The sequence below is a fragment of the Mytilus trossulus genome, chromosome 6, assembly GCF_036588685.1.
Source record: "Mytilus trossulus isolate FHL-02 chromosome 6, PNRI_Mtr1.1.1.hap1, whole genome shotgun sequence".
Lineage (NCBI taxonomy): Eukaryota > Metazoa > Mollusca > Bivalvia > Mytilida > Mytilidae > Mytilus > Mytilus trossulus.
Window position 1 is genome coordinate 13,509,614 of NC_086378.1, and position 25,147 is coordinate 13,534,760.

A 25,147-nucleotide genomic window follows, 5' to 3' on the forward strand; every position below is an offset into this window, starting at 1 on the left:
TAGCGCATATGATGACACTGCGAAGGGAATGCATTGAGGATGTAAACATGAAACCTGTGAAAACTGATAGTTTGGATGGCCATTAAAATACCATGTCGACAAAAATGTACTAGAATCCTTGTTGGACTATGACTTACAGATATCGGACATTGGAAAAATCTTACAACTCTCAGAGAGAACAACATATTGATGGATGGCTCATTCTGAACTACAGAAAAGAGATTTTTCTCATATGCGGATCCAGGGGGGGGGGGGGCGTAGGGCCCCCCTTTTTGTGGAAAAATTTTGGTTGATCATATAGGAAATAATTGACCCCCTTAGGTCAGTCAGCGCCGTCCCCCCCCCCCCCCCCCCCCCCCCTGCTTAGGAAAAGTTCTTAATCCGCCATTGTTTCTGACATTGAAGATGACAACCTTGACAGTATACTTTTCGGCATTGTCGTGGACTTTCCTCGTTGTGGCGAACGCATGTTGCGTAAAATACTGAAGGGAAAAGGAATTTAAGTACAAAGATTGAGGTTGAGATATGCCATTCTTAGAATATACTGGTACCCAAGCAATACAGACCGTTCGAATGCACAGACGTGTATACAACGTTACGGCACCGAATCACTTATGACACATAGACACTAACCATAAATTAGTAAGATGGAGATTCATTTAACTGGGTGGTGTTAATGGGTTCGGTAGGCTTATTATGTTTCTACATTGTTGTGACAACACTTCCGCAACCGTACTTAGTAGCTTCCTCTCTGGAGTAGATTCAGATTCAGATTCAATATTTTATTAAAGTCTTACTACTTGCACTACATTAAATATACAGTACATACAGAGTATATACACAATATAAAACAGACAATACACAAATATAAAACACAAGTACCATTCTATTAAGAATTATGAGAGACTGTAAAACAATAGAGTTTTTGTATAGGTTCTGTCATAATAGAGAAAAAAAGAAATTCATTTCCTTCATCATCAAATCAAATGTATGATGTGAGTTTACCTTAAGCAATTATGGAGATACCAGTTGATTTTAATGGGGTGTTTTAAAAAATACAGCACAGGAGTTTTGAGTGAAAACAAAAATCAGGGTAAGATGACAAATTCTGTAAAAAAAATCAGGATAAACTATTAAATTAAGAAAGAATGGTATCGAAAAAAAAAATAAAGGCAGGACAGATATTACATCTAAAAAAGTACAGTACAAATTTGTTACCACGTAGAGTCCCGTAAAACAAATGGCATGTGATCCAAGGGGAGCGAGATGGGGTGCGGCGACAGGTTTCAATTTTTAGGTGCGCAACACCACAGGGAAATTTTTAAAAGGCATCTCTATATTTCCCTGTAATAATTTTACAAATATAATGTTATACCTTAAATTCTGTTTTAAATGATTTATAAGTACGAAGTTTGCAATATTCATTCGAAACCAACTTATTATGCCATTCAGTTTTATATAAAATTTTATATAAATCAATAGCTGAGCATTTTATATCCTTAATTACATTTTTTTCACAATATAACACAACTATCGTATGGTTCTTAATAGGATACTCTTTAAATTTCGTCATTATTAATTTACTCCGAAGCACAAGTTTTAATAGGTTTATTTCCATACTAATATGACCAGATAAATACTCGTTTGTTCAATCTATCATTGTCTATAATATAAAAAACAGCTGCTCATTGCTTTTCATAGCATAACATATGCAGCCCATATTACACTACAGTGATAAGTTTGGTGTATATTTTCTAACATCCGTACACAATAATAATTGATTATTTATTTAGGTTTCAATTTTCCTCATATGTCTAAAAGCTGCATGTGTATAAGTAGAGTAAATGTATTCTATTTCGTTTAAAAAATGGTTTTCCCTGTTTGCTATTTGTAGTAATTATTTATAGATGGGAACTAGTATAACTATTTCGGATACTGGTGTTGAAACAGTATGTACTATTTATAAATTTGATGTTAGGTGCATAAGACACGAGGAAAGTTTTGGCGGTTTTACGGGTGGGGTTTAATGGTACTATATAAAGTTTGGCATTTAAATGTATAAGTATCAAAGGTGTTCGCAGTTACGTCGAATTGAAGTTGGTCACATAGGTATATGTGCAGTTGCTGCTATGTTTATTGTACGTACAGGCGTTGGAGGTATTATCCGAGGAAAAACAATGCGAAAGAGCAACAATGTTATATGTCATGTATTTATATATTGTATCAATTGAAGAAATATGTTAAATAAAGTAAAATAAAATATTGTATCTCAAGAGAAAAAAAGATGTTACTGCGAGCAATCTGTGTCTGTCTTATTGATAGCCTATTGAATTTAGAGATTACATGCTTGAAATTCAGACGAGCAGGGCGAGGAAGAATTTAACAATAACATATCATTTGATTAACATTTGAAAGTATGAAAATATCATCCACAACTCTACAAATTATATAAGCATGCCCTTTTGTTGTGATAATTTCTTGCACCTATATTCCTCGAATGCCATCATAATTTTACGGGTACTTTGTCGGTAGATCAAAGGATTATGGCATTCAAGGAATAAACCGTGTTCATATACTATTTTTATAAACTCAAGCGTTGAGGTTATATTCATGCTTTACAGTTCAAACCATTAAATAAGGCAGCTACAATCAAAACCGAGATATAAAACAAAGGAGATGGGATGCGTTTTGGAATCACGATTTGGTACATCATTCTATAACTCAATATGGCATCATGTCAGTGATTATGAGACAATATCTGATCTTATTAGAATCTTGGCATTTTAAAAATTATCTGCTAAACTGAATTGTAAAGAGTAAATACTGAAATCTCCTTATTTTACAGTGGTGATTTTTTTCTTTGTATTAATGTTTTTTTTTTTTTCATAACGAATAAGCACTCTTTATTCTACAGATTACTTGTTATGATTTTCTTCATTCCCTAAGCTTCAATAAATTATCCTTATGAAACACTTTCTGAGGATCCAGGAAAATACACAGAATATGATACAATATAAACATATATATTATTTTTAATTTTCAATCTTCTTAAATTGATTAAAAATACATTTTGAGATACTGTTTTGTTCTCATTCACAACCTTTCGTAGTTCTCATATGAAGATAACATACACATATAAAAAATTCAGTTTTTGTTCTAAGACATAGTATGACTTTTAAACACAAAAACCTAAAACTGTTATAATTGTCAGAGTTGTTAAACACATAATAACCCTGATCTGAAAATTTGTATCTAATTACTATATGTTTTGCTAATATCTTGTTTTGAAAATTCATTTTTGCTTGAAGATAATGTACATGTACTTCTTAAAATTAACATGTCATAAGGGAATACAAGTAATCTTCTTCTTACATGTATGTTTTACAAAAACTGCATTTATCACTCTCAGATATTTTGCATTTTAATAGTAATGGCATTGTTAGAATAACATATTTTCATCTGAAAATATTCAACTTATTTTCCATTAAAACAAGAATATAAAATCGTATACAAATGACACCGTGTGCATTTTAATTTGAAATATCTTGTGTAAATATTCATACCGATTGGCTTTCTACATTTTTGATCTACTAAAGTATTATAGAGCATTTTATTGTTGATATTGTTTGCTTCAATTTGTTTGCCATCTCAATTCAACCTTACATATATTAATCATACTCTTAACAGAGTTGTCGGTTTTTTTTTTAAACTTGCATCAATTCTTTTGCAATTGAATTTGCTTTATAAATTTACTTTTCTGTAATTTAACTTTCAGATAATTTTCCCTCACTATCCAATATGTCGTTTGTATAAACGAGACGGAGTACACTTTTAACCAAATTGGGGAAAAACAAGCTTCTATTGCGATATTTGATGTATTTATTTTCCCAAATAATCTGTTTTCTCATATTCGAAAAGTTATCAGAAATGTTGTTTAACCTCCTCCTGTTTAACCCAACTTGAAATTAATTGTAAATTTTAAAAAGTTTATTTAGTGATTTTATGTTATCTAAATTCATGTAAAAGACAAGACAGTTTTTACCAAGATTGCTAAACTATTTGGTAGAAATAATCTTCCAGTTCTGCATAAAGGTTGTTGTTAAATGGGGACCCATAAGGCTGTAATTGTTGTAAAATAACTGACAAAATCGATTATTCTTAAACCCCTTTTTTTGTATTCGCCGATAAGTGTGTTTATTTTTACTTCGTAATTTTTTCCTTCCCAAATATAGTTTCTATTTCTTTAGGTAAATATCTTGAAGTTTAATTTTATCTTTGTTGTTTCTAAGCGCCCCAATCCAAATTCCTTCTGTTTTACTAGATTTAAATTCAACCCTGAGAAAGAACCAAAGGTTTCAATATATGCATAGCATTTGATACATCTGAACTACAAACTAAGTGTTGTATCGTCAGCCAGTTGTGTTATTTTGATGCTTTGAGGTGTTTTTTTTTTATCTATAGCAATACGAAAACCTTTAATGTCTGAGGTTTACCTTAATCGCTCGGAAATAATTTCGACTGATAAATCAAAAGATAAAGCCATATTAAACGGACATCCTTAAAGAATTTTTCAAAATTAAAAAAAAAAAAGTCGGATAACCATCCATTATTTTTTTACAAACGTCTGTAAAATGTTTCAACCCGTAATCTGAATTATAATTCATCAAAACCAAAATAGTTACTTAGTATATAAGAACGCTTAATATAAATTCCAATTCCAAAGAATTACAAGCTTTTACGATATAATTACGATATAATTACGATACTGTTGTCAAGTCATTAAAGATTGCATATTTTGGCGTAAATATTGAGTCACTGATAAGGTCTTTGCATCGGAACTAAACACATTTATTCATAAAAACAGTTTTTGGCATGACACGAGTTATGTTCTTCTCATATATGTTATGATGGTACGATACTAAACCTCTAACAGGAAGGATTGTGCCTGATGTTCATATGATGAAATCATAATCTTTCAGTCAGTTTAATTGAAGTCTGGGGCTGGCATGTTAGTTAACTGCTAGTAGTCTGTTGTTATTTATGTATTATTGTCATTTTGTTTATTTTCTTTGGTTACATCTTCTAACATCAGACTCGGACTTCTCTTGAACTGAATTTTAATGTGCTTATTGTTATGCGTTTACTTTTCTACATTGGTTAGAGGTATAGGGGGAGGGTTGAGATCTCACAAACATGTTTTACCCCGCCGCATTTTTGCGCCTGTCCCAAGTAAGGAGCCTCTGGCCTTTTTTAGTCTTGTATTATTTTAATTTTAGTTTCTTGTGTACAATTTGGAAATTAGTATGGCGTTCATTATCACTGAACTAGTATATATTTGTTTAGGGGCCAGTTGAAGGACGCCTCCGGGTGCTGGAATTTCTCGCTACATTGAAGACTTGTTGGTGACCTTCTGCTGTTGTTTTTTTATGTGGTCGGGTTGTTGTCTCTTTGACACATTCCCCATTTCCATTCTCAATTTTATTTTGTAAAATCAAAAAAATATAATAGCTCCATCTATTCTGTTTGATTCTACTTAGTCCAATATACTAGTATCTGGGATGTGCCGTCAATTAAATCCGATTAAACGATTATTTACATATCTGTCTATGAGGGAAAATCATTGAAAAGATCAATTTCCCATCTTTGTTTTTTTTTAATATATTATGTTTACTTTGTAGAATGAATTTGCTGTACATGTTTATTGCCATTGGTTCCACTGTGACAGTTTCAACAGCTGACAGTCCTCATTACAATATTAGCACTCTTTTCATTATGAAAACGACTTGTCCGGAAAACACAACCGTTTATCTTAGACAACAATGTGAGGGGTTAAAAAACGAGCAAGTACAACATTTTCCTGTAACTTCAAAAGATACACATTTCACGTATCAAAATGAATTTTGTGCAGAATGCAATTATGATTCAAACATTGAATTCTGGTCGTCAAACGCAGTATGTGACAGACCAGTTGATTTTAACTTTATGTTCAATTTCGAGGAAATTGTAGAATTGACAATGATGAACAAATGTAAGTTTGGTAGTTTCTTAAGTAACCCGTTCATCAGAGGATGCAGGAAAAATTATAGAGAAAACATCATAGCATCCTGTAATGTCACTGGAACATGGAAAGAATACGATCCAAGCATAGAATGGGCATGCCATAATTATGTTGTACCGACTTCTCGTGCTGTGTCTGATGACTTTTAGCACCTGGTGTAAAACAAGAGAAAGTTCTAGTAAATATAGATGTTTATTTCTTGAAATCAGTAATCAAAGTGGTACAGATTTTACACAATAAAATAGCAAGTCTCACTTGATAATAAATTTAGAATTTCACAAATGAACTAAATTAAGGGACATAACTCTAAGCAAATTTTAACTAATTAAATAAACTTGCCCAAACTCTATTTTATCAAGTGAAACTGCTTTACAAAACTTAACGTACAGAATAATACATAATACAATATGTAAAATAAACCGAATCATTTCAACTAAAAAGAATACTTAATTTAAAACGTTTCGTATAATAACTTGTTGCTATGGAAATAATAAACCTTTAAAATTAATAAAATCTTTGCCAAACTATTTCTATATTTAATCGCATAAAATCTAATACCAAATACAATTTATTTCTGAATAAATTGGTATGTAAAATAACTTTGTATAATTTTAAAACAGTATTAACTGTTTTTGCAAAATATCAAAATAACAATATACCAATGTCGCTTAGCAACAAACATGTACTTCGGTCACGAGTTCCGTATATGTGTGTAATACAATAAAATTAACTCAATTCAATTTTAAATAAAAGTTCTAAAGTCAATTCAAAATGTTCAAACAATTTTGTAAACAAACTAAAATCTTGCGGACAAGTGTCGCTTTGTAAAACCTAAGTAATGAACTTAATATGCAATCTATATACAAAATATAAAACACAACTTACAGAATAATAAAGTAGAATTTAAGGTCTCATGTCTATGTTATTTAGCTTTCGATTTAACTCTTAATCATGCTTTCTCAACAAAAGACATTTCTCCCGGCAAATAAAAGTTACAAATTATCTCCCCTGGACATTGTAATACTTAAAAGTTACTACGGATACAATATGAAATATTTCCGGACTTTAAATAATCTTTTACAAATAACTATTATAAAATTAACTAAATGTTTCTAAACATAAAATAGATTTGAATTAAATAAATTCTTGAAACGTATCTCAATTGTTTACATAAATAAAAAGCATCGCGTCCTAAGCGTAACCAACATAAAAATAATTAATCTCAATGGAAACAAATAAAATATATACAAAATATATACAATTAATTTAAGTGAATACCATAAAATTAATTTTAACTTTAGTTAGCTTTTCCCAAAATATAAAGTAATTTAAATTCTTTAATTTAAATAAAACAAAAATATAATTCAGCTTACCTGGTGTAAAACAAGAGAAAGTTCTAGTAAATATAGATGTTTATTTCTTCAAATCAGTAATCAAAGTGACCGTTGAAAACATAAATTGTTTCCATGTGGGCGTGGTCACATGATCACTGATTTCTTAACTTTCTCCCGTTTTCACCAATCAAAAATTACCTTGTAAAACTCCCTTGACCACAACCTATTTTCACTGGTTGGTCAATAATCCAGTCATGGGTGACAGGTGTTATAAACAATTTCACATGAGTCATAGGAAAAGGTTGTTTAACAAAAGCCTTAATTTACATGTAAGGTACATAATCCAAAGTAAATAATTTAGCACTTACATGTCTCTTTGTTATCCGTCTTAATTACGTAATCTAAATATTAAAGTTGTATGTCATTCTTCTTTATCAAAAATTAACATTCCAAAAATAATGTAACTTATGTAAGGAGAAATTTTAGAAAATAAAATAAAAATTTAAACTCAAAATACTTTAACTCACAAATTGTAAAAATTGAATAATTTTCACTTAAGTTTTGGTCTGTTATATTAAAATTTTGTCTTTGGCAATTCATAATTTTTCTATAACAACTCTTCCTCAACCTCACTAAGCTTTGTCCCAAAGCTTGAATTTGAAACATCATCTGAACAGATAAAATTAGAATAATAATTATATATATATATATACATGTACAAAGAATTAAAGTATAATAAACATAATGTAAGTGTTCATATATAGTCAATGTTTGTATATCACATTTGTGTGAATGTAGTTTTGTGATCTAATGCCCATAAAATACTTAAGTTAAAAAAAATAAAAATACATATATGTATGGTCATAATTGCAGATATTCAATAAGGCATTTCCAAAATTTCAAAGGATGTATGTTAATACACTTGAAACGGAGAGGCACTGAGGTATTGTATGTTTGCAAATATGCATTTACTTAATATTATCATTTTGCATATGTGGAGGAAGATTAACACTTCACACTAAAATATGTGTGTTTATATAGTACTGATGCAGTTTTCCAATAATGAAAAATCAAGTAAACCAGGTGCTAGTGCAACAGAAAAGTCAAAGTACCAATAAATTTTCATATTAAAAGACAATATAACAATATAAAATTCAAATAGAAAATATGAAAAATGAACGATTCATTACATGCTCACTCCTTGTAAGCGCATGATCTGCAATCTAATGATCTGCAATCTCACGATCTGCAATCTAATGATCTGCAATCTAATGATCTGCAATCTCTATGACATAATGTAATCTAAAAATATGTTTAATATGTGTTCTAAATCCTACAAAAAGAAATAAACTAAACATTAATACACTCTAAACTCCTCCACTTTGGCTCTCGGTAACATTTCACTGAACACTTAACTTCATCATACATAACTATAACATTGGAATGGATTCTAGTTTCTCAGGACACTAAATTGCTAAAATAAAAAAAAAGTGATGATTAGTCGAATGAGCACGGCCGTACTCTAGCACTACTGACAACAAAACACCTATGCATTCTGTTAGGTTTGACTTCACATCAAAATTTGCCTATCAAATTTCTGAAATTAGAAAAAAAATATAAATCAAAGGGTCAAAAATAAATAAAGAATGGTCCACTGCGCAGATTCGAAACTGGAGTACAATCCATATTATTTGAATGTAAGTGAGTTGTTTGCCATCAAAGCTTTATCTGTGTTATTCCAGTGAAATTTGTACAGTAACTTGTTTTCACCTATGGCCTCGTAAAATATTTTTTCTGTTTTCTCCTCCTTCCTCTCCTAGTTTTCCTCGTAAAATACTCTTGTATCAAGCCCTCTCCAATATTCTGTTTTGGTTCCCATGTCGGTTTGGAACCATCTTTCCATCTCACAAGAAAATACTGTATTCCTCTTGTTTTCCTTGTATTTAGTAGTGTCTCAACCTCATGAAACGTATCATCTATAACATTAAAATTAAAATTGAGAATGGAAATGGGGAATGTGTCAAAGAGACAACAACCCGACCAAAATAAAAAAACACAACAGCAGAAGGTCACCAACAGGTCTTCAATGTAGCGAGAAATTCCCGCACCCGGAGGCGTCCTTCAGCTGGCCCCTAAACAAATATATACTAGTTCAGTGATAATGAACGCCATACTAATTTCCAAATTGTACACAAGAAACTAAAATTTAAATAATACAAGACTAACAAAGGCCAGAGGCTCCTGACTTGGGACAGGCGCAAAAATGCGGCGGGGTTAAACATGTTTGTGAGATCTCAACCCTATTGTTTGGTTCATCTCCATTATCACTGTTAGTATCTGAATCTGCACTCTCATCGTCTGCAATTTGATCATCTTGATCATTATCTGCAGGTTGGGTATTTTGCGCATCGGGTGGATTATCTGGAACTGGACGTTCTGGAGCTTATGGCGGGTCACGGAAATCAGTGGGGTCTACATATTGCCTAAGATTGCTCGCATTGACCATAGCTTTAACTTCCTTCTGGTCACTGCAGCGTCTTAATTTATATGTGAAATTCGGCCCACAGTAAGTTATGTAATAAGGACCATTAAATTTATCAACTAATTTTGGAGAACGACCGACAGGGACTACATGTTCTTTAAGTAAAACTTTATCTCTAAGCCTAAATTCAGGAATTTTGGTATTTTTGTCGTATCGTTCTTTCATTTTTGCTTGTTTAAGCTTAATATTTTCAGCAGCCAAATCTTGGGTAATTTTGAGGTTTGAAATTATTTCTTCTAAATGGTGTTTTGCATCTTTTGACAGATTGTCTTTTGGCAAAACAGATGCGTCAAAAGGTAAGTTCATCTCCTTGCCGAACACAATTGAGAAGGGAGAATACTCTGTTGATTGAGTTGATGGAGAATTTCTAAATGCCATTAAAATACCTGGGAGTTTATTTGGCCAATTATTTTGGTCCTTATCACTATACGCCCTGACTGCCTGTATCAGTGTGCTATTGGTTCTTTCCACTAACCCATTTGTCTGAGGATGGTAGGAACTTGTATGATGCCTTGTAATATTCAACATTTCACACAAAGCATTTACCAAATTCGATACAAAATTTCTACCAAGATCTGTGACTAAACACTTCATTGCACCATAACGACTAATAATCTCACGAAACAAAACCTTTGCAACCTCAGAAGCTTCTTGAGTTTTCATAGGAAAGGCCTCACTCCATTTTGAAAAAGAATCTACTAAAAGCAACACATAAGAATAACCTTCATTAGTTTTACTGAGTTTCAGAAAATCCATATGCCATCTTTCAAAAGTTGTGTCAACTGGCAGAGGATTAAGAGGTGGTTTCTTACCCTTTGTATCTCTTTTAATTCTCTGACAGCGATCACATGATCGAATGTAGTTTTCAATACTTTGGTGCATTCTAGGCCAAAAGTACTTAAGACTCAAAGCATGATAAACACGTTCGATCCCAAGATGTGCACCACCTACGAAACTATCATGGTAACTTAAAAGAGCATCCTCTCTTAGAGCTTGAGGGAGACATAATTGTTTGATCCATTTTTCACCATTATCAACTCTGACTCTCTTCTGAAACCATTTATACAGAACATTATTACAGATAGAGTAATCTTGAGCAGATTTCTGAACTTTTGAACTCTGATCATTGTCTGCAGGAAGAATACCCTGAGTAAGAAATTTGTACATATTTCCAAAATCATGACAATTTTGTTGCAACTTTGCAATAGCAGGAAGGTTTGACAATTCTGGTCTGGCAATAACGGGATCTAATGGAGCAACCATAGTGTAATCATCATAAAAGAATTCCACTTGGATACTCTCAAAAGTCTTATCATTGCCACTAGCTTCTGTTCTAGTATTCACTTCAGATACCTTTACAGCTGCGACTTCATTTTCATCGTCAGGCTGTTTAGGATATGAGCGTCTACTGAGAGCATCAGCTACTTGATTGTTACAACCCTTTCTATACTTAATCTTAAAATTGTAATGCTGCAAGTCCATTGCCCATCTTGTAAGTTTACCTGTATTTGCCTTCTGATTCATAAGATATGTCAATGCTTTGTGATCAGTATATATAGTGAATTTGCCAGTAGCAAGATAAGTGTTAAATGTTTTTACACCTTGAACTACTGCATAACACTCTTTTTCAGTTGTATTCCAAACCTGTTCAGTTTTGGATAAACTTTTACCACCAAAAGCAATGACACGCTCTTTTCTCTGACTGTCTAATTGACCTAAAACAAAACCTATAGCTGAATTTGAAGCATCACAAGTCAGCATAAAGGGTTTATTCATGTCAGGGTAAGCCAGGACAGGGGGTGTTAGTAAAGCCTGTTTTAAATTGTCAAAAGCTACTTGACATTCCCTATTCCATTTAAAACTTCTTTCTCTTTCCTTCTTTAACAACCCATTTAAAGGAGTGGCAATCTTAGAATATGAATCAACAAAGCGTCGATAATAATTGCACATTCCCAAAAATGAGCGGACCTGTTTTTGTCTTGTAGGGACAGGAAAAGTACTAATAGCTTTCGTCTTTTCAGGATCCACCTTAATACCTTCTTTTGAAATGATGTGCCCTAAGTATTTCACCTCTTTTGCTGCAAACACACATTTGCTTGGTTTCAATGTGAGATTTGCATCACGAAGACGAGTGAAAACTTGTTCTAGATGCGAAAGATGCTCTTCAAAACTCCTACTAAATACCAAAATATCATCCACATAAACTAAGACAAATTGCCAATTAAGACCACGTAAAACATTAGACATGAGCTGTTGAAAACTAATAGGAGCATTTTTAAGACCAAAAGGCATTCTGAGAAATTCATAGACACCATTGCGAGTTATAAAAGCAGATTTATGTCTTGTTTCCTCGTCCATCTCGACTTGCCAAAATCCACTGTGAAGGTCGAGACAACTCAGAATTTGCGGATGCACTTCACCAATCGTGTCAAATACGTTTTCTAGCCGTGGAATTGGAAATGATGAATTTTTTGTTTGAAGGTTCAATTTTCTAAAGTCCACACAAAATCTGTATTGCTGAGGCTGACCCGGTGCAGTTTTCTTTTTCACTAATATAACAGGTGAATGATACTCACTAGTTGATTCTTTGATGATGTTGTTTTTCTTCATTTCTACCAAATGCTTTTCTGTTTCTTTATGCATATGAGGAGACTGGTTATAGAATCCCATTTTGACTGGCCTGGAATCCCTAAAAGTTTCAATTCTGTGCTTGTACCTATTAGTAAAACCTAATTCAGATAAATTAGTAGCAAAAATATCTCTATAAGAAGCTAGAAATGTCTGCATTTTCTGTCTCTGCTCAGAATTCAAATCAGATGTGCTGAAATCAAAATTAATAGGTTCCTTGGCTTCCTTAGTTTGCTGTAAACTAGCAACAGATGGCATGTTATTATCTAAATCATGAATAAAATTTGAATCAATGTCTGATACAGAAGCAAGCACTTTTGTTGCGGGAATATGTATTTTCTGATTTGTAGGATTCATCAATCTTATGACAGCTCTTTTCTTAATAATTTTGACCAAACATTTAGCACTCGTAAGATTGGAATCCGCTAAATTACTTACTGGTTCCAAAAGAACTATTTCTCCTGAATTTCTTTTTGAAATTTTGACACCAACATTCATTTCACAAAATGGAGAAATAGTGACAGGGTAATACGTTCTAGCAAGGCCAGTACTAGACGTCTGTATCATACATACTTTAGGAATATCTGCATTTTCCTTATCTGGTACCTGTAATACACTTTTAGAAAAATCAATATTAATCTTGTTTGCATGTAAAAAATCCCAACCTACTATAAAAGAATGATGTAGCCCATCTATAACATAAACATGATAATTAAAAACAGCACCTTTAAATGAAATTGGTAAATTAACTTTTCCTAGCACTTGTAACCTATGTCCACTTACACCTTTAATTGATGGAATATCTGATTGCAAAAGTTTATCAGAAAGGGCCAACTTACTATAAAAATCAAAACTACAGCAAGTAATTTCTGCACCAGTATCAATCAATGCATGTGTTTTTCTGCCATTGATATCAATAATTGAAGTATTTTTCTGCATAGGCAATACCAAATTTACCTCTGCAAAAGAATTTCTACCTCTGTGCCTATCCTTTGACAAATGCCTAGGGACAGGCGCGAATCCCTAGCGGTGAAAAGGGGGTTTTGACCAGATTTTTGAGAACCTCTGCATTTACGACCATAATGCCCTATCTTATGACAATTAAAACATTCTTTATTTCTTGCTGGGCAATTAGTACCACAAAACATACCACAATTTTCACATGAACCATCATCTTGTTGTTGTTGCTGCTGCTGGTGATATGGATTCTGTACTGCTGCTGGCATCGGTTGGCTGTACTGTTGTCCATTATACACTACTGGCTGTTGTTGAATGTACTGTTGTTGCGGTACAAAAGCGTGTTGTTGTTGGTAACCCTGTCCTTGTCGATAGTTTGGTCTTGGTTTGTTGTACCTGGGTTTGTTCTGTTGTTGAGGCTGGTTTGGTTTTGCCATGTTGATCGAGGTATGCAGTCTTCTAATTTCCTCCAATGGTTCCTGCATCTTGGCCTCCAGTATTGCTACAATCGTATCAGCAGTTATTGACGATGGTGGTACAAGTTGTTCCGATTTCTCTGCATTTTCTGCAATGGCCCTTAATTGTTCCAAGGTAACTGGCTTTGGAAAAGTGTTGTGGACTGTTTTCCCTATCTCCCCTCTGAAACCTTGAATTGCAATGCCTATCTTTATATTGTCAGGAATGTCCTGTCCTATGGTGTTTTCCTGTAATCTCGCCATAAACTCGTCCACTCTTTCATTTTGGCCTTGTTTTAATTGGAGAATGTTAACATCAAACAGCCCATGTGATTTTTCAAAGCGTTGAAAAATTCATCCTTCAATAGCTGTAATGAATTATGCACAGTATCTGAAAGTGTTGCAAACCATTGTTTTGGAATACCATCTGCCATAAAGAATGGGAAGGAATTACACTGTTGTTGTTCGCACATTTTTTGAATGAGGGTCCAACGTATAAAATATCCCCACCATTGTGATGCAGATGATTTCCCATCATAATTGTTTAGGTTTATTCCTGACGGCATGTTCACACTCACTTCTCTTATCACTTGGACTACTGCAGGTGTTGATGCTATTGATGCAGTTGATTCTGTTGATAGGACAGGACCTGTTGATGTTGAAGCTGTTGACGTTGAAGCTGTTGATGTTGAAGTTGTTGTCTCTGTTGCTTGTTGATGCACTCTTGCTTCTGGTCTTATAGTATCTTGGCTTCGGAGAAGGTAGCTATTCAGTGGTGCTGGCATTTGTATGTTGCTGATGTTATCTTCTTACTGATTTTGGGACTAGCTTTGGATCTTTCGGTCTCTCCACCAAATGTTGTACCGACTTCTCGTGCTGTGTCTGATGACTTTTAGCACCTGGTGTAAAACAAGAGAAAGTTCTAGTAAATATAGATGTTTATTTCTTGAAATCAGTAATCAAAGTGGTACAGATTTTACACAATAAAATAGCAAGTCTCACTTGATAATAAATTTAGAATTTCACAAATGAACTAAATTAAGGGACATAACTCTAAGCAAATTTTAACTAATTAAATAAACTTGCCCAAACTCTATTTTATCAAGTGAAACTGCTTTACAAAACTTAACGTACAGAATAATACATAATACAATATGTAAAATAAACCGAATCATTTCAACTAAAAAGAATACTTAATTTAAAACGTTTCGTATAATAACTTGTTGCTATGGAAATAATAAACCTTTAAAATTAATAAAATCTTTGCCAAACTATTTCTATATTTAATCGCATAAAATCTAATACCAAATACAATTTATTTCTGAATAAATTGGTATGTAAAATAACTTTGTATAATTTTAAAACAGTATTAACTGTTTTTGCAAAATATCAAAATAACAATATACCAATGTTGCTTAGCAACAAACATGTACTTCGGTCACGAGTTCCGTATATGTGTGTAATACAATAAAATTAACTCAATTCAATTTTAAATAAAAGTTCTAAAGTCAATTCAAAATGTTCAAACAATTTTGTAAACAAACTAAAATCTTGCGGACAAGTGTCGCTTTGTAAAACCTAAGTAATGAACTTAATATGCAATCTATATACAAAATATAAAACACAACTTACAGAATAATAAAGTAGAATTTAAGGTCTCATGTCTATGTTATTTAGCTTTCGATTTAACTCTTAATCATGCTTTCTCAACAAAAGACATTTCTCCCGGCAAATAAAAGTTACAAATTATCTCCCCTGGACATTGTAATACTTAAAAGTTACTACGGATACAATATGAAATATTTCCGGACTTTAAATAATCTTTTACAAATAACTATTATAAAATTAACTAAATGTTTCTAAACATAAAATAGATTTGAATTAAATAAATTCTTGAAACGTATCTCAATTGTTTACATAAATAAAAAGCATCGCGTCCTAAGCGTAACCAACATAAAAATAATTAATCTCAATGGAAACAAATAAAATATATACAAAATATATACAATTAATTTAAGTGAATACCATAAAATTAATTTTAACTTTAGTTAGCTTTTCCCAAAATATAAAGTAATTTAAATTCTTTAATTTAAATAAAACAAAAATATAATTCAGCTTACCTGGTGTAAAACAAGAGAAAGTTCTAGTAAATATAGATGTTTATTTCTTCAAATCAGTAATCAAAGTGACCGTTGAAAACATAAATTGTTTCCATGTGGGCGTGGTCACATGATCACTGATTTCTTAACTTTCTCCCGTTTTCACCAATCAAAAATTACCTTGTAAAACTCCCTTGACCACAACCTATTTTCATTGGTTGGTCAATAATCCAGTCATGGGTGACAGGTGTTATAAACAATTTCACATGAGTCATAGGAAAAGGTTGTTTAACAAAAGCCTTAATTTACATGTAAGGTACATAATCCAAAGTAAATAATTTAGCACTTACATGTCTCTTTGTTATCCGTCTTAATTACGTAATCTAAATATTAAAGTTGTATGTCATTCTTCTTTATCAAAAATTAACATTCCAAAAATAATGTAACTTATGTAAGGAGAAATTTTAGAAAATAAAATAAAAATTTAAACTCAAAATACTTTAACTCACAAATTGTAAAAATTGAATAATTTTCACTTAAGTTTTGGTCTTTTTTTAACCCTCCTGTTTCTATGGATCCGGTAATCGGACAATGTAATACTACTGGAGAATAGGATAAGTTAGACGGCTATCACATTAAAGCATACAACAATCTTGGTCATACAACTACTACATATCCATTCAAAAACGTGTACTGCTACACTTGTAATATACATTCGAAGAAAACTGATTACCAATTGTCACATGATGCGTTCAAAGAAATCAAGGAATCTATTTATAACGAGCGATACTTTGCGTATGAATTTACAAAATTATTTTTTTCGAACTTGGGTGATCTATTTTCGGATAAAGAACTCAAGATTATTTCTCATATACAACAGAAACGAAAACAAAATAGCTTGATGACAGAACTTTATCATAAATATTATGCAATGACTGGGAATGGGGACTTTTGAACAAACGTTTCAAATTTAATAGAACAAGATAGGCGTTGTTCTTGTGATGAATATTGCCATTTTAATGTGACCAATCCCTGTTGTATTGATGAAGTCTTCAAAAAGTCGACCACATGCATTAGTTCTAAAAATTTCGAGTTACTTGTATATGACGGATGTGAAAATTTATTACATGATTCCAATCCATTAGCACAAAAATGTTTATCTACAGACGTTACGAAGGAGAAGAATTTTCTGTCCCTGCTTCCTGTTACAGACACAATTTCTTCAGTTAACTATAGGAACATTTATTGTGGTCTCTGTCGATATTTTACAAACTATGATCAATTGAACGCTAACCAATATGTATATTTAATGGCAACTTTTCGATTTTGGAATTTTAATTATATTTGTGAAGCACCTCTCCCTATAACGTATCATGTAGACTTTGCTGAACTTTTAAGTTATAGACACCAGTCAAAATGCAATGTGACATTCGATCCAGTGAACTGTGGTAAACTGTGTGACAAAAATAAAAAGAGAAGTTGCAATGACGAAAATACATCTCTTGAATGGGCATGTAAGAATTATTACTCGCCAACAAAAGATGTCAATTTTTATTACAAACTGAACGATCTATCTTTGCAGGAAGGTTCAAATATTTTTTGTGCTATGTGCAAGACCGAGAGTCAAGTTCCAACCATAGACAGTTGCAATTTAACCGGACGTTGGGAAAGACATGAAGAGACATTAAAACAGAAATGCATCACTTTACCAGCTGTTCCTTATCATAGGCCGTATAAAAATATATTTTGTAAAATGTGTAATGAAGCAACGCAACGCTATAATGGTACCTACTCAATTGAACAGAATTGTGAATTTATCGACAATTTTACAAAGTCTATACACTTTAGAACTTTGTTTTCTGTGTTTTTATATGGTGACGATGAAATTTATGATTCTTCAAAACAAACATGCCAAGAGAATGAGATATTTGACAGTATGCTGGTAAGTAGGCAATTCGTTATCAAGACATCGTTTGGTCTTTGTTTTCATGAAATTGTCCTGAAAAGGGGGGGGGGGGTAAAAACACCACAATTTATGACAAAACATTGACTGGTTTTAATGAAGGAATACATGCTTTGCCGTGGGCTTTTTTCTATTGCATGCCATGAAGATACTTCATGTCCTGAATAATCGTTTTGATTTAGTTATTTTGCGAATAGTATTTTTACAAGAATATGTTCGCAGAAATATACAGTTAAAGTCATAAGAAACCTCAAATAAAAAAAAATAATGCATATGTTTTTTATAACTCAATGGATAGTTTTCATTGTAAAACTTATGTACATATACTTTTTTCTTTAATTTCTTCATATTTAGAAGAAGTTTACTTTATTTGAATTGCTTCCTTCCAATATATTTTCCGTATGCAAGGTGACCTCAGTGTAACCCATCTCCTAAAAATCCGGTGACCAAAATACGCATGGATGTCCTTAAAATAAACTATTATCTGAATTTACATGTTAAACACGTGCTCAATTTCCATGCTTGTTTGTTTATTTTTCGTCAATTGTTGACAAACAGGTGACAATCGTTAAACTTCGGCTTCAAAACACGAACTTTAATTACCTGCCATATTTTCACAACAACACTGACCGATTGAAAAAAAAAATTGACGATTATACGAAATTTACACGAAAAAAATGATAAATTCGAGCACAGAAGACTAAGTTTATGATGTTTGTATGCATTGGTTTAAGAATTGGAAGAACATTATTTTTCACCGGTCACTCGTTTCTTATGACTTTAAGGTAACGTAGTCATCTTTTAAATTATATTGCCTGATCAGCATTAGGTAAAAACTTAAAATTTTAATGAAACGTTTTCCTCGAAATAATTGTTTACCTAATAGCGATAATACACAGTTTGTATCGGCTTTTCAAGGATGTCATGAACATGCATGATGGATCAGAGGAAGGCGGGATAACGACTAGAAGTGAAACAAAAGGATGGTAAAATAAAACACATAACAATCAGCCAAAGCATGATATTGTCAGTAAAACAGTCGAATGCTTGAGAAATTGATTGGTGTTAAACGCCACTGTCAGTATTTTGGTGTTTTTTCATGGCGAATAGTTTTTATTTGTGGAGGAAGCTGCTGCAAATAAAGAGGACCGCCACCGACCTTCTGTAAGAAAATACCAATCTTGGTCATTTAAGATTGGAAACTAGCACCTGCCACGTGCGGAATTCAAATTCACAGCCTCAGTCAGAATTGACATGATATTAATATAGTTGTTCGACTTCTTATACCACTTTCAGTATAAAAAAAACTATCATCAGATGAATGTCTTTAAATATATTGTGTCCAACAATATAATTGCTTATGTTGAACATATATATATATAACTGCATATTGGAAGTGCTGCTAAAAAAAAAATTTAGCCTAACAATGTTAGATTCTCTAGTAAAGATCTGTTTTTTATCCTTACCGAGATTAGAACCCTTGCTTTTGTGACATTTATGCTACATGGCCTGCATCGTGCACTGCGCCCTAGACAACTCGACCACAAAGGCTACATTAAAATATTTTGAGAAGGTCGATGTAATGTATTTTATCGTAGGCTTTTCTAGGGTTGTAACACAATACATGATATATAGTGGCAAGTAGATGGTGTATTTTTAGACATCAGCTATTGTGTCTGTCGTAAAGAATGATAAAATAAATTATTAAGCGTTACTTTAAAAAAAAAATATTTTCACACGTCTAAACATTTTACAAATTTAATAGAGCTTTCTTTCAAATTGACGAAAGGTACGAACGAACGTAAAGGGAGCATGTATTTCATTTCCACAATAACAGTTAAAAGAGTCTTTGTATTTTTCAGTAAAACAGCATTCTTTTCTAAGTCAAGTTTATTTTTCAAAAATGATAATATCGCAAATAAAACACGATTTTAATATAATCAAACAGAGAAAAATAGTATCAAATACACTTACATTCGATACAGTACTTACGTAAACCACGAGTACACACATTTCCGCGGGAATTTTTAAAGCACGAGTTTCATGATGATCTTTTCAATGGCATTATTGAAGTACGTTATTCTAAATTTAACGACAATATTCACATTTAGTACACTCTCAGCAAATTGTCAAAGTGGAATATCGAGAATTGATAAAAAAAAAAAAAATGATGCTACAATGTTTTTAAAAAGTAATGTTGAACAAATCTAGAAAAACAGGTTTTGTAAATCAAAAAGAAATCTACAATTTTGCACCATATACATTGTGGATTTTAATATAATGACGATTTAACAGTACACATGTTTGGAAGATAGACACGAAGTTGTCACTTATCGCCCAGTGGCTAATATTTCATGAATGTGCAGGACTATAGGTAAAACGAAATTATACGCTAAAATATTCGTTCCATTGCTACGCAGCAGAGTATCATATATACAAATTTAGGGGGGCAATGAATATTACCAGAGGAGAGGCGATGAATCAAAAGTTATTGAACGAGCACCAGCATATGGCAAAGTTTTATTCATTTTCATTTTATTATTTTGAGCTTGGCAAATTTTGAATCAAGGAAGTATTTGTGTTTTAATTTAATTTTTCTTATTTTTCTGTAAGGGAAGAAGACAATGTATTTGCTTTAATATTTTCTGGGGTTAAACAGTGCAACATTATAATAGTGAAGAGTAGGGGAGGTGTCGGTTTTTAGTCTTTTAGGGGCATTCTATTCGTCTGACTACTAGATTCATTTATGATATTTTGTAGTGTTATCTCCTCCGACCTGGTGATATCATATTTTAACCTATCGTACGTCCCGAAATTCTAAATATATCTCAAGAAAAGTCCAATTTAATAAGTGTCGTTGCATGTAGGATAATTGTCCGCAATTCCACGACTATTATTTAAATATATCAAAATAAAGGATCCCTAAAACGAGTCTTACGTTTGATTCGTCAAACATACGTACCTTTCGTCAATTTGTAAGACATTCTATGTCGGATAACTTATGGTTATCATGGTTATGCCCTGCAAACACATCAATATATATAATTCGTCTCAATATACACATATAAAATTGAGAAGTTACATATATTGTGTAAAAACAACATCAAATTTTGATAATTGGTATTGAACCAGTTTTTAAGTGATTTGTTCGATTTATTAATACATAAATTCTATTTCAGGGGAGATGTAGAGAGATTGTGTGTTACCCAGGAAGAATCTTGATCAACGCCAAATGTGTTCCGTTAGTGCCTTATACGTCAAATTTGGGTTACGTTCTTGCCTTCGGGATAGATATAGTATTACCATTTAATGTCGAAAACCCGAACACTGTCATGAAGTCAATTCAAGAAACAATTTGGAGTCCATTCATCGAGGTGTCAATTATTTCACTAGACAGATCATGCAATGTGTACGATAAATGGACTGTTGGAAACATTCACATGATTGTGTTTCTAAAAATATTCATTTCCACTTCCGTTTATAGAGCACAAATAGAAGAAAATTTGTTCACATTGATGCATTCGACTTTTACATTTTTCTTGCCATGCTCTGTAAATAGAAATGGTTGCCAAATTAGTGGAAAATTTAGTTTTGATGAAAATGCACTTTATCTTCCAACGGTATTAACTTTCATGTCCCTACAAAATAAATGTGTTTTGAACAAAGTTACCAACATAACAAATACATTTAGGTATGCGCATCAACAGGTATGTAGTCTATTTGGAAGTTCTCAAATTCAGTTAGAAAAGGATGAAATTAAAGTAACAGAAGACGGAAGACAAATGATTATTATTCGTTTTTGGTGTTGTACTAAGGTACTATGAATTTTTATTACTGAAGAACAATAGCGTAAGAATATGCCAAAGTGTATTTCGAAATCTTCTCAAAGTACACGAACAGACAACACCGATAGTTAATATAGTAATGTTTGTTTGTACTGTTATATCTCTTGTGGCTCTATTTTTTTACCTTTTTAACATATTTCATGTTTCCAACGTAACATTAACAGCAGCAGTTGTCCTTTTCTAGATTGAGACATTTCAATTTCAAACGGGAAACTTCACACTAAAATTTACGACAAAAGAGACGATTTTTCATTTCCTATTGTTAATTTTCCTTTTTTAGACGGCGATGTGCCTTTGGCTCCATCATACGGTGTTTATATATCGCAACTCGTTCGGTTTGCCCGTGTGTGTTCTGATGTCATAGATTTTAACGAACGTAATCAATGCATCACTGGTAAATTGTTGTGTCAGGGATTTCGATACCATAAATTACTTAAAACTTTTACTAAATTCTTTCATTTATACAAAGATTTGATTAGTAAATTTGGCTATACCTGTAGAAAGCTTATTAAAAATGGTATTTCTCATCCTAAATTTTATGGTAATATTGTACTTAAAGCGAGGAAATCACTATGTGATCCTTGTAAACTCATCGAACCTTTAAACAAACTTATAAGTAAGGGTTATCGTACCAATATTGTAATTAGATCTCTGAATATAGTTCACATTGGCGCTAATTTTGATTTTGTCATTAGCAAATTAAAACATAACTAAATTTCATTATCTTTTGAGGCGAGATGTATAGGGGACACAGCCACGTTAACTTTTATTTCTATAGAAGTCGCTCTTCACTATACTACTACCTGTCGATACATTTATTTTTGGCATTGCACAAGTCATGTCTTCTTTGACTATTAATGACGTTAAAATACTAAATCCCTGTGATGTGTTTTAGTCGATTTTAGTCTCTGATGCATGATTTTTTACTATTAATTGGTTTTGGCTTTTAACTAGCTGTCAGTAACTGCGAGTACTCTCAAATCGTATTTTCTTGTTAATTCGACCTGTTGATACTGTTTATAATGCTTTTTTGTCATTTTTTATTTATATGGATCTTGGCTGTATACCAGCTTTGATTATTTGTAATATCTTCAATTTTTCACTTATTCTTACAACATTTGTATAAACTTCAAGATTATAAAAAAACGGTTTTTTTCTAAAGTGAACATTGATTGGTTAAATATTTCTCAGTGTGTTTGAATTTGTTTGATAGCCTTTTGGTCATGACTGTTTGTCTCTAATATTTAATTAACTGTGCATTTGTATTCAGATATCGCAGATCAAATTTATTCGTTCTTTGTGTAATCATACGTTTTTTGATTGAGTTAAGTCGGCTAATTGATATTTTATCGTATGTTTTTATATGTTGTGATGTTATGCTATTGTTTCAGAAAAAGGGAGAAGGTTTGGGCCCATTAAAACGTTTAATCCCGCTGCAAATGTTTGCACCTGTCCTAAGTCAGGAATCTGATGTACAGTAGTTGTCGTTTGTTTATGTAATATATACGTGTTTCTCGTTTCTCGTTTTGTTTATATAGATTAGACCGTTGGTTTTCCCGTTTGAATGGTTTTACACTAGTAATTTTGGGGCCCTTTATAGCTTGTTGTTCGGTGTGAGCCAAGGCTCCGTGTTGAAGGCCGTACTTTAACCTATAATGGTTTAATTTTTAAATTGTTATTTGGATGGAGAGTTGTCTCATTGGCACTCACACCACATCTTCCTATATCTATTAAGAACACTACCAGGTAAGAACAACATGAACCTTGTGTTTTTCCATGTTTTTTGCTATCGGATTTCTGGAATTTGGTGTCAGGGGACAAACAGCCACATTGTATGTCTAGCATTAGGTGCCTCCATTCATTTTTTCTGGTTATCTACTTTTGGATGCTTAAGGTGGTGTGGGTGTCTTTCTCCATCTTGGATTGTAAAAAACAGAGAATCTAAGGTCGATATTTTCTATCAAGTTAGCAAAATTTGATGCAGGAATGCAGATATTTAATGTGAATTTTCATTTAAAAGAATCAATTTAGAAGAATATAGCTTAGAAATATTAATATTTTTACAAGTGTATATTATTTTTGGTTGATTTTGAATATTTTCAAAATGGCATTTTAAGGGGAGGTAACTCTAAAACAGTGCATTTTCTGAAGGACTCTACATGAAATTTTCCTATTTTGTCTTTTAGCCGGAAAAAACGTACGGTGACCCTATCTTTTCTTTTGATATTCTCAAAGCATTGTCTGAAAACAACCTTTTCCGGATTTATTTACAATTCTATCATTTTGTTAAGTTTCTATTAAAAAAATGGTGTTTTTTCCTGTATAATCCATACAAAATTTGTCATTTTGTCACAACCTGTAGCTTGAGAAAATGCGCGGTGACCTATTATTTTTATAATATTTTTGTATCAATTGATACTACATTTTGACAAAGTATGAACAAATTCTATCATTTTTATTTTAGACTCCCATACCTCCTTAAATGTTTGTTCAATTCATATGTATCGTACTTTTCGACAAACCTTTGTGATTAACCACAACGACTATGATGCAGACAAAACACGTTTTGCTTTCTATCTTATTTACTCTTATGCTGGTCCTTTGATTATTGTATGTCTAATAGTTTCTTCAAGTTATTTGTCAGACAATGATTTATATGGTTACGATCGGAATGTGTGTTTTATCCAAGACCACCTGGTTCTCATTTGCACTTTTATTGTGCCTATTACCATTATTTGTTTGGTCGATTTATTCCTTTTCATTTCAACAGTAATAAACATAAAATCTACGCCAAAAGTCAACACTAAAGAATCTTTTATGCAAAACAAAATTCATTACACTGTTTACGTCAAACTGTTTGTATTGACCGGAAGTGCATGGATTTTGCAAATACTGGATACTTTCTTTCCCGTCTCAAGTTTCTCAATAGTAGTCTCCTTTTTAAATTCTTTCCAAGGTCTGTATATCTTTTTGGCATACAATTGTAATAGACGTGTTTAATATTTATATCTGAACCAATTTAAACAAATGTTTACTAGCAGTAAAATCGGGAAAGTGAATAAAACAAACACTTGTATCTTCTATACCTGGGAAACGTTTTTCATTCAAAGACAAAACTTTAAGTGAATATGAGTATCGGCAAAAATTGCATACAACAAAAATATGATCACTGCAAGATGTGTAGAGCATAGTTATTCGAGTGGTGTACTTTCTTTTCGTGATACATGTAGTCATACTGTGTATGTACTTATAGAATATAAACTATT

At 32.3% G+C, this 25,147-nt stretch overlaps 1 protein-coding gene across 1 annotated transcript; it reads left to right on the forward strand.

Moving 5' to 3' along the window:
- Positions 1-5,679: 5,679 nt before the first annotated feature.
- On the forward strand, positions 5,680-25,141 carry LOC134722329 (uncharacterized). Its single transcript, XM_063585939.1, has 5 exons — positions 5,680-6,028; positions 14,579-14,667; positions 17,656-18,015; positions 21,216-21,303; positions 24,346-25,141. Exons 1-5 carry the CDS (start codon positions 5,680-5,682, stop codon positions 24,879-24,881), a joined length of 1,422 nt encoding a protein of 473 aa, XP_063442009.1. The 3' UTR covers positions 24,882-25,141.
- The last annotated feature ends 6 nt before the right edge of the window (positions 25,142-25,147 follow it).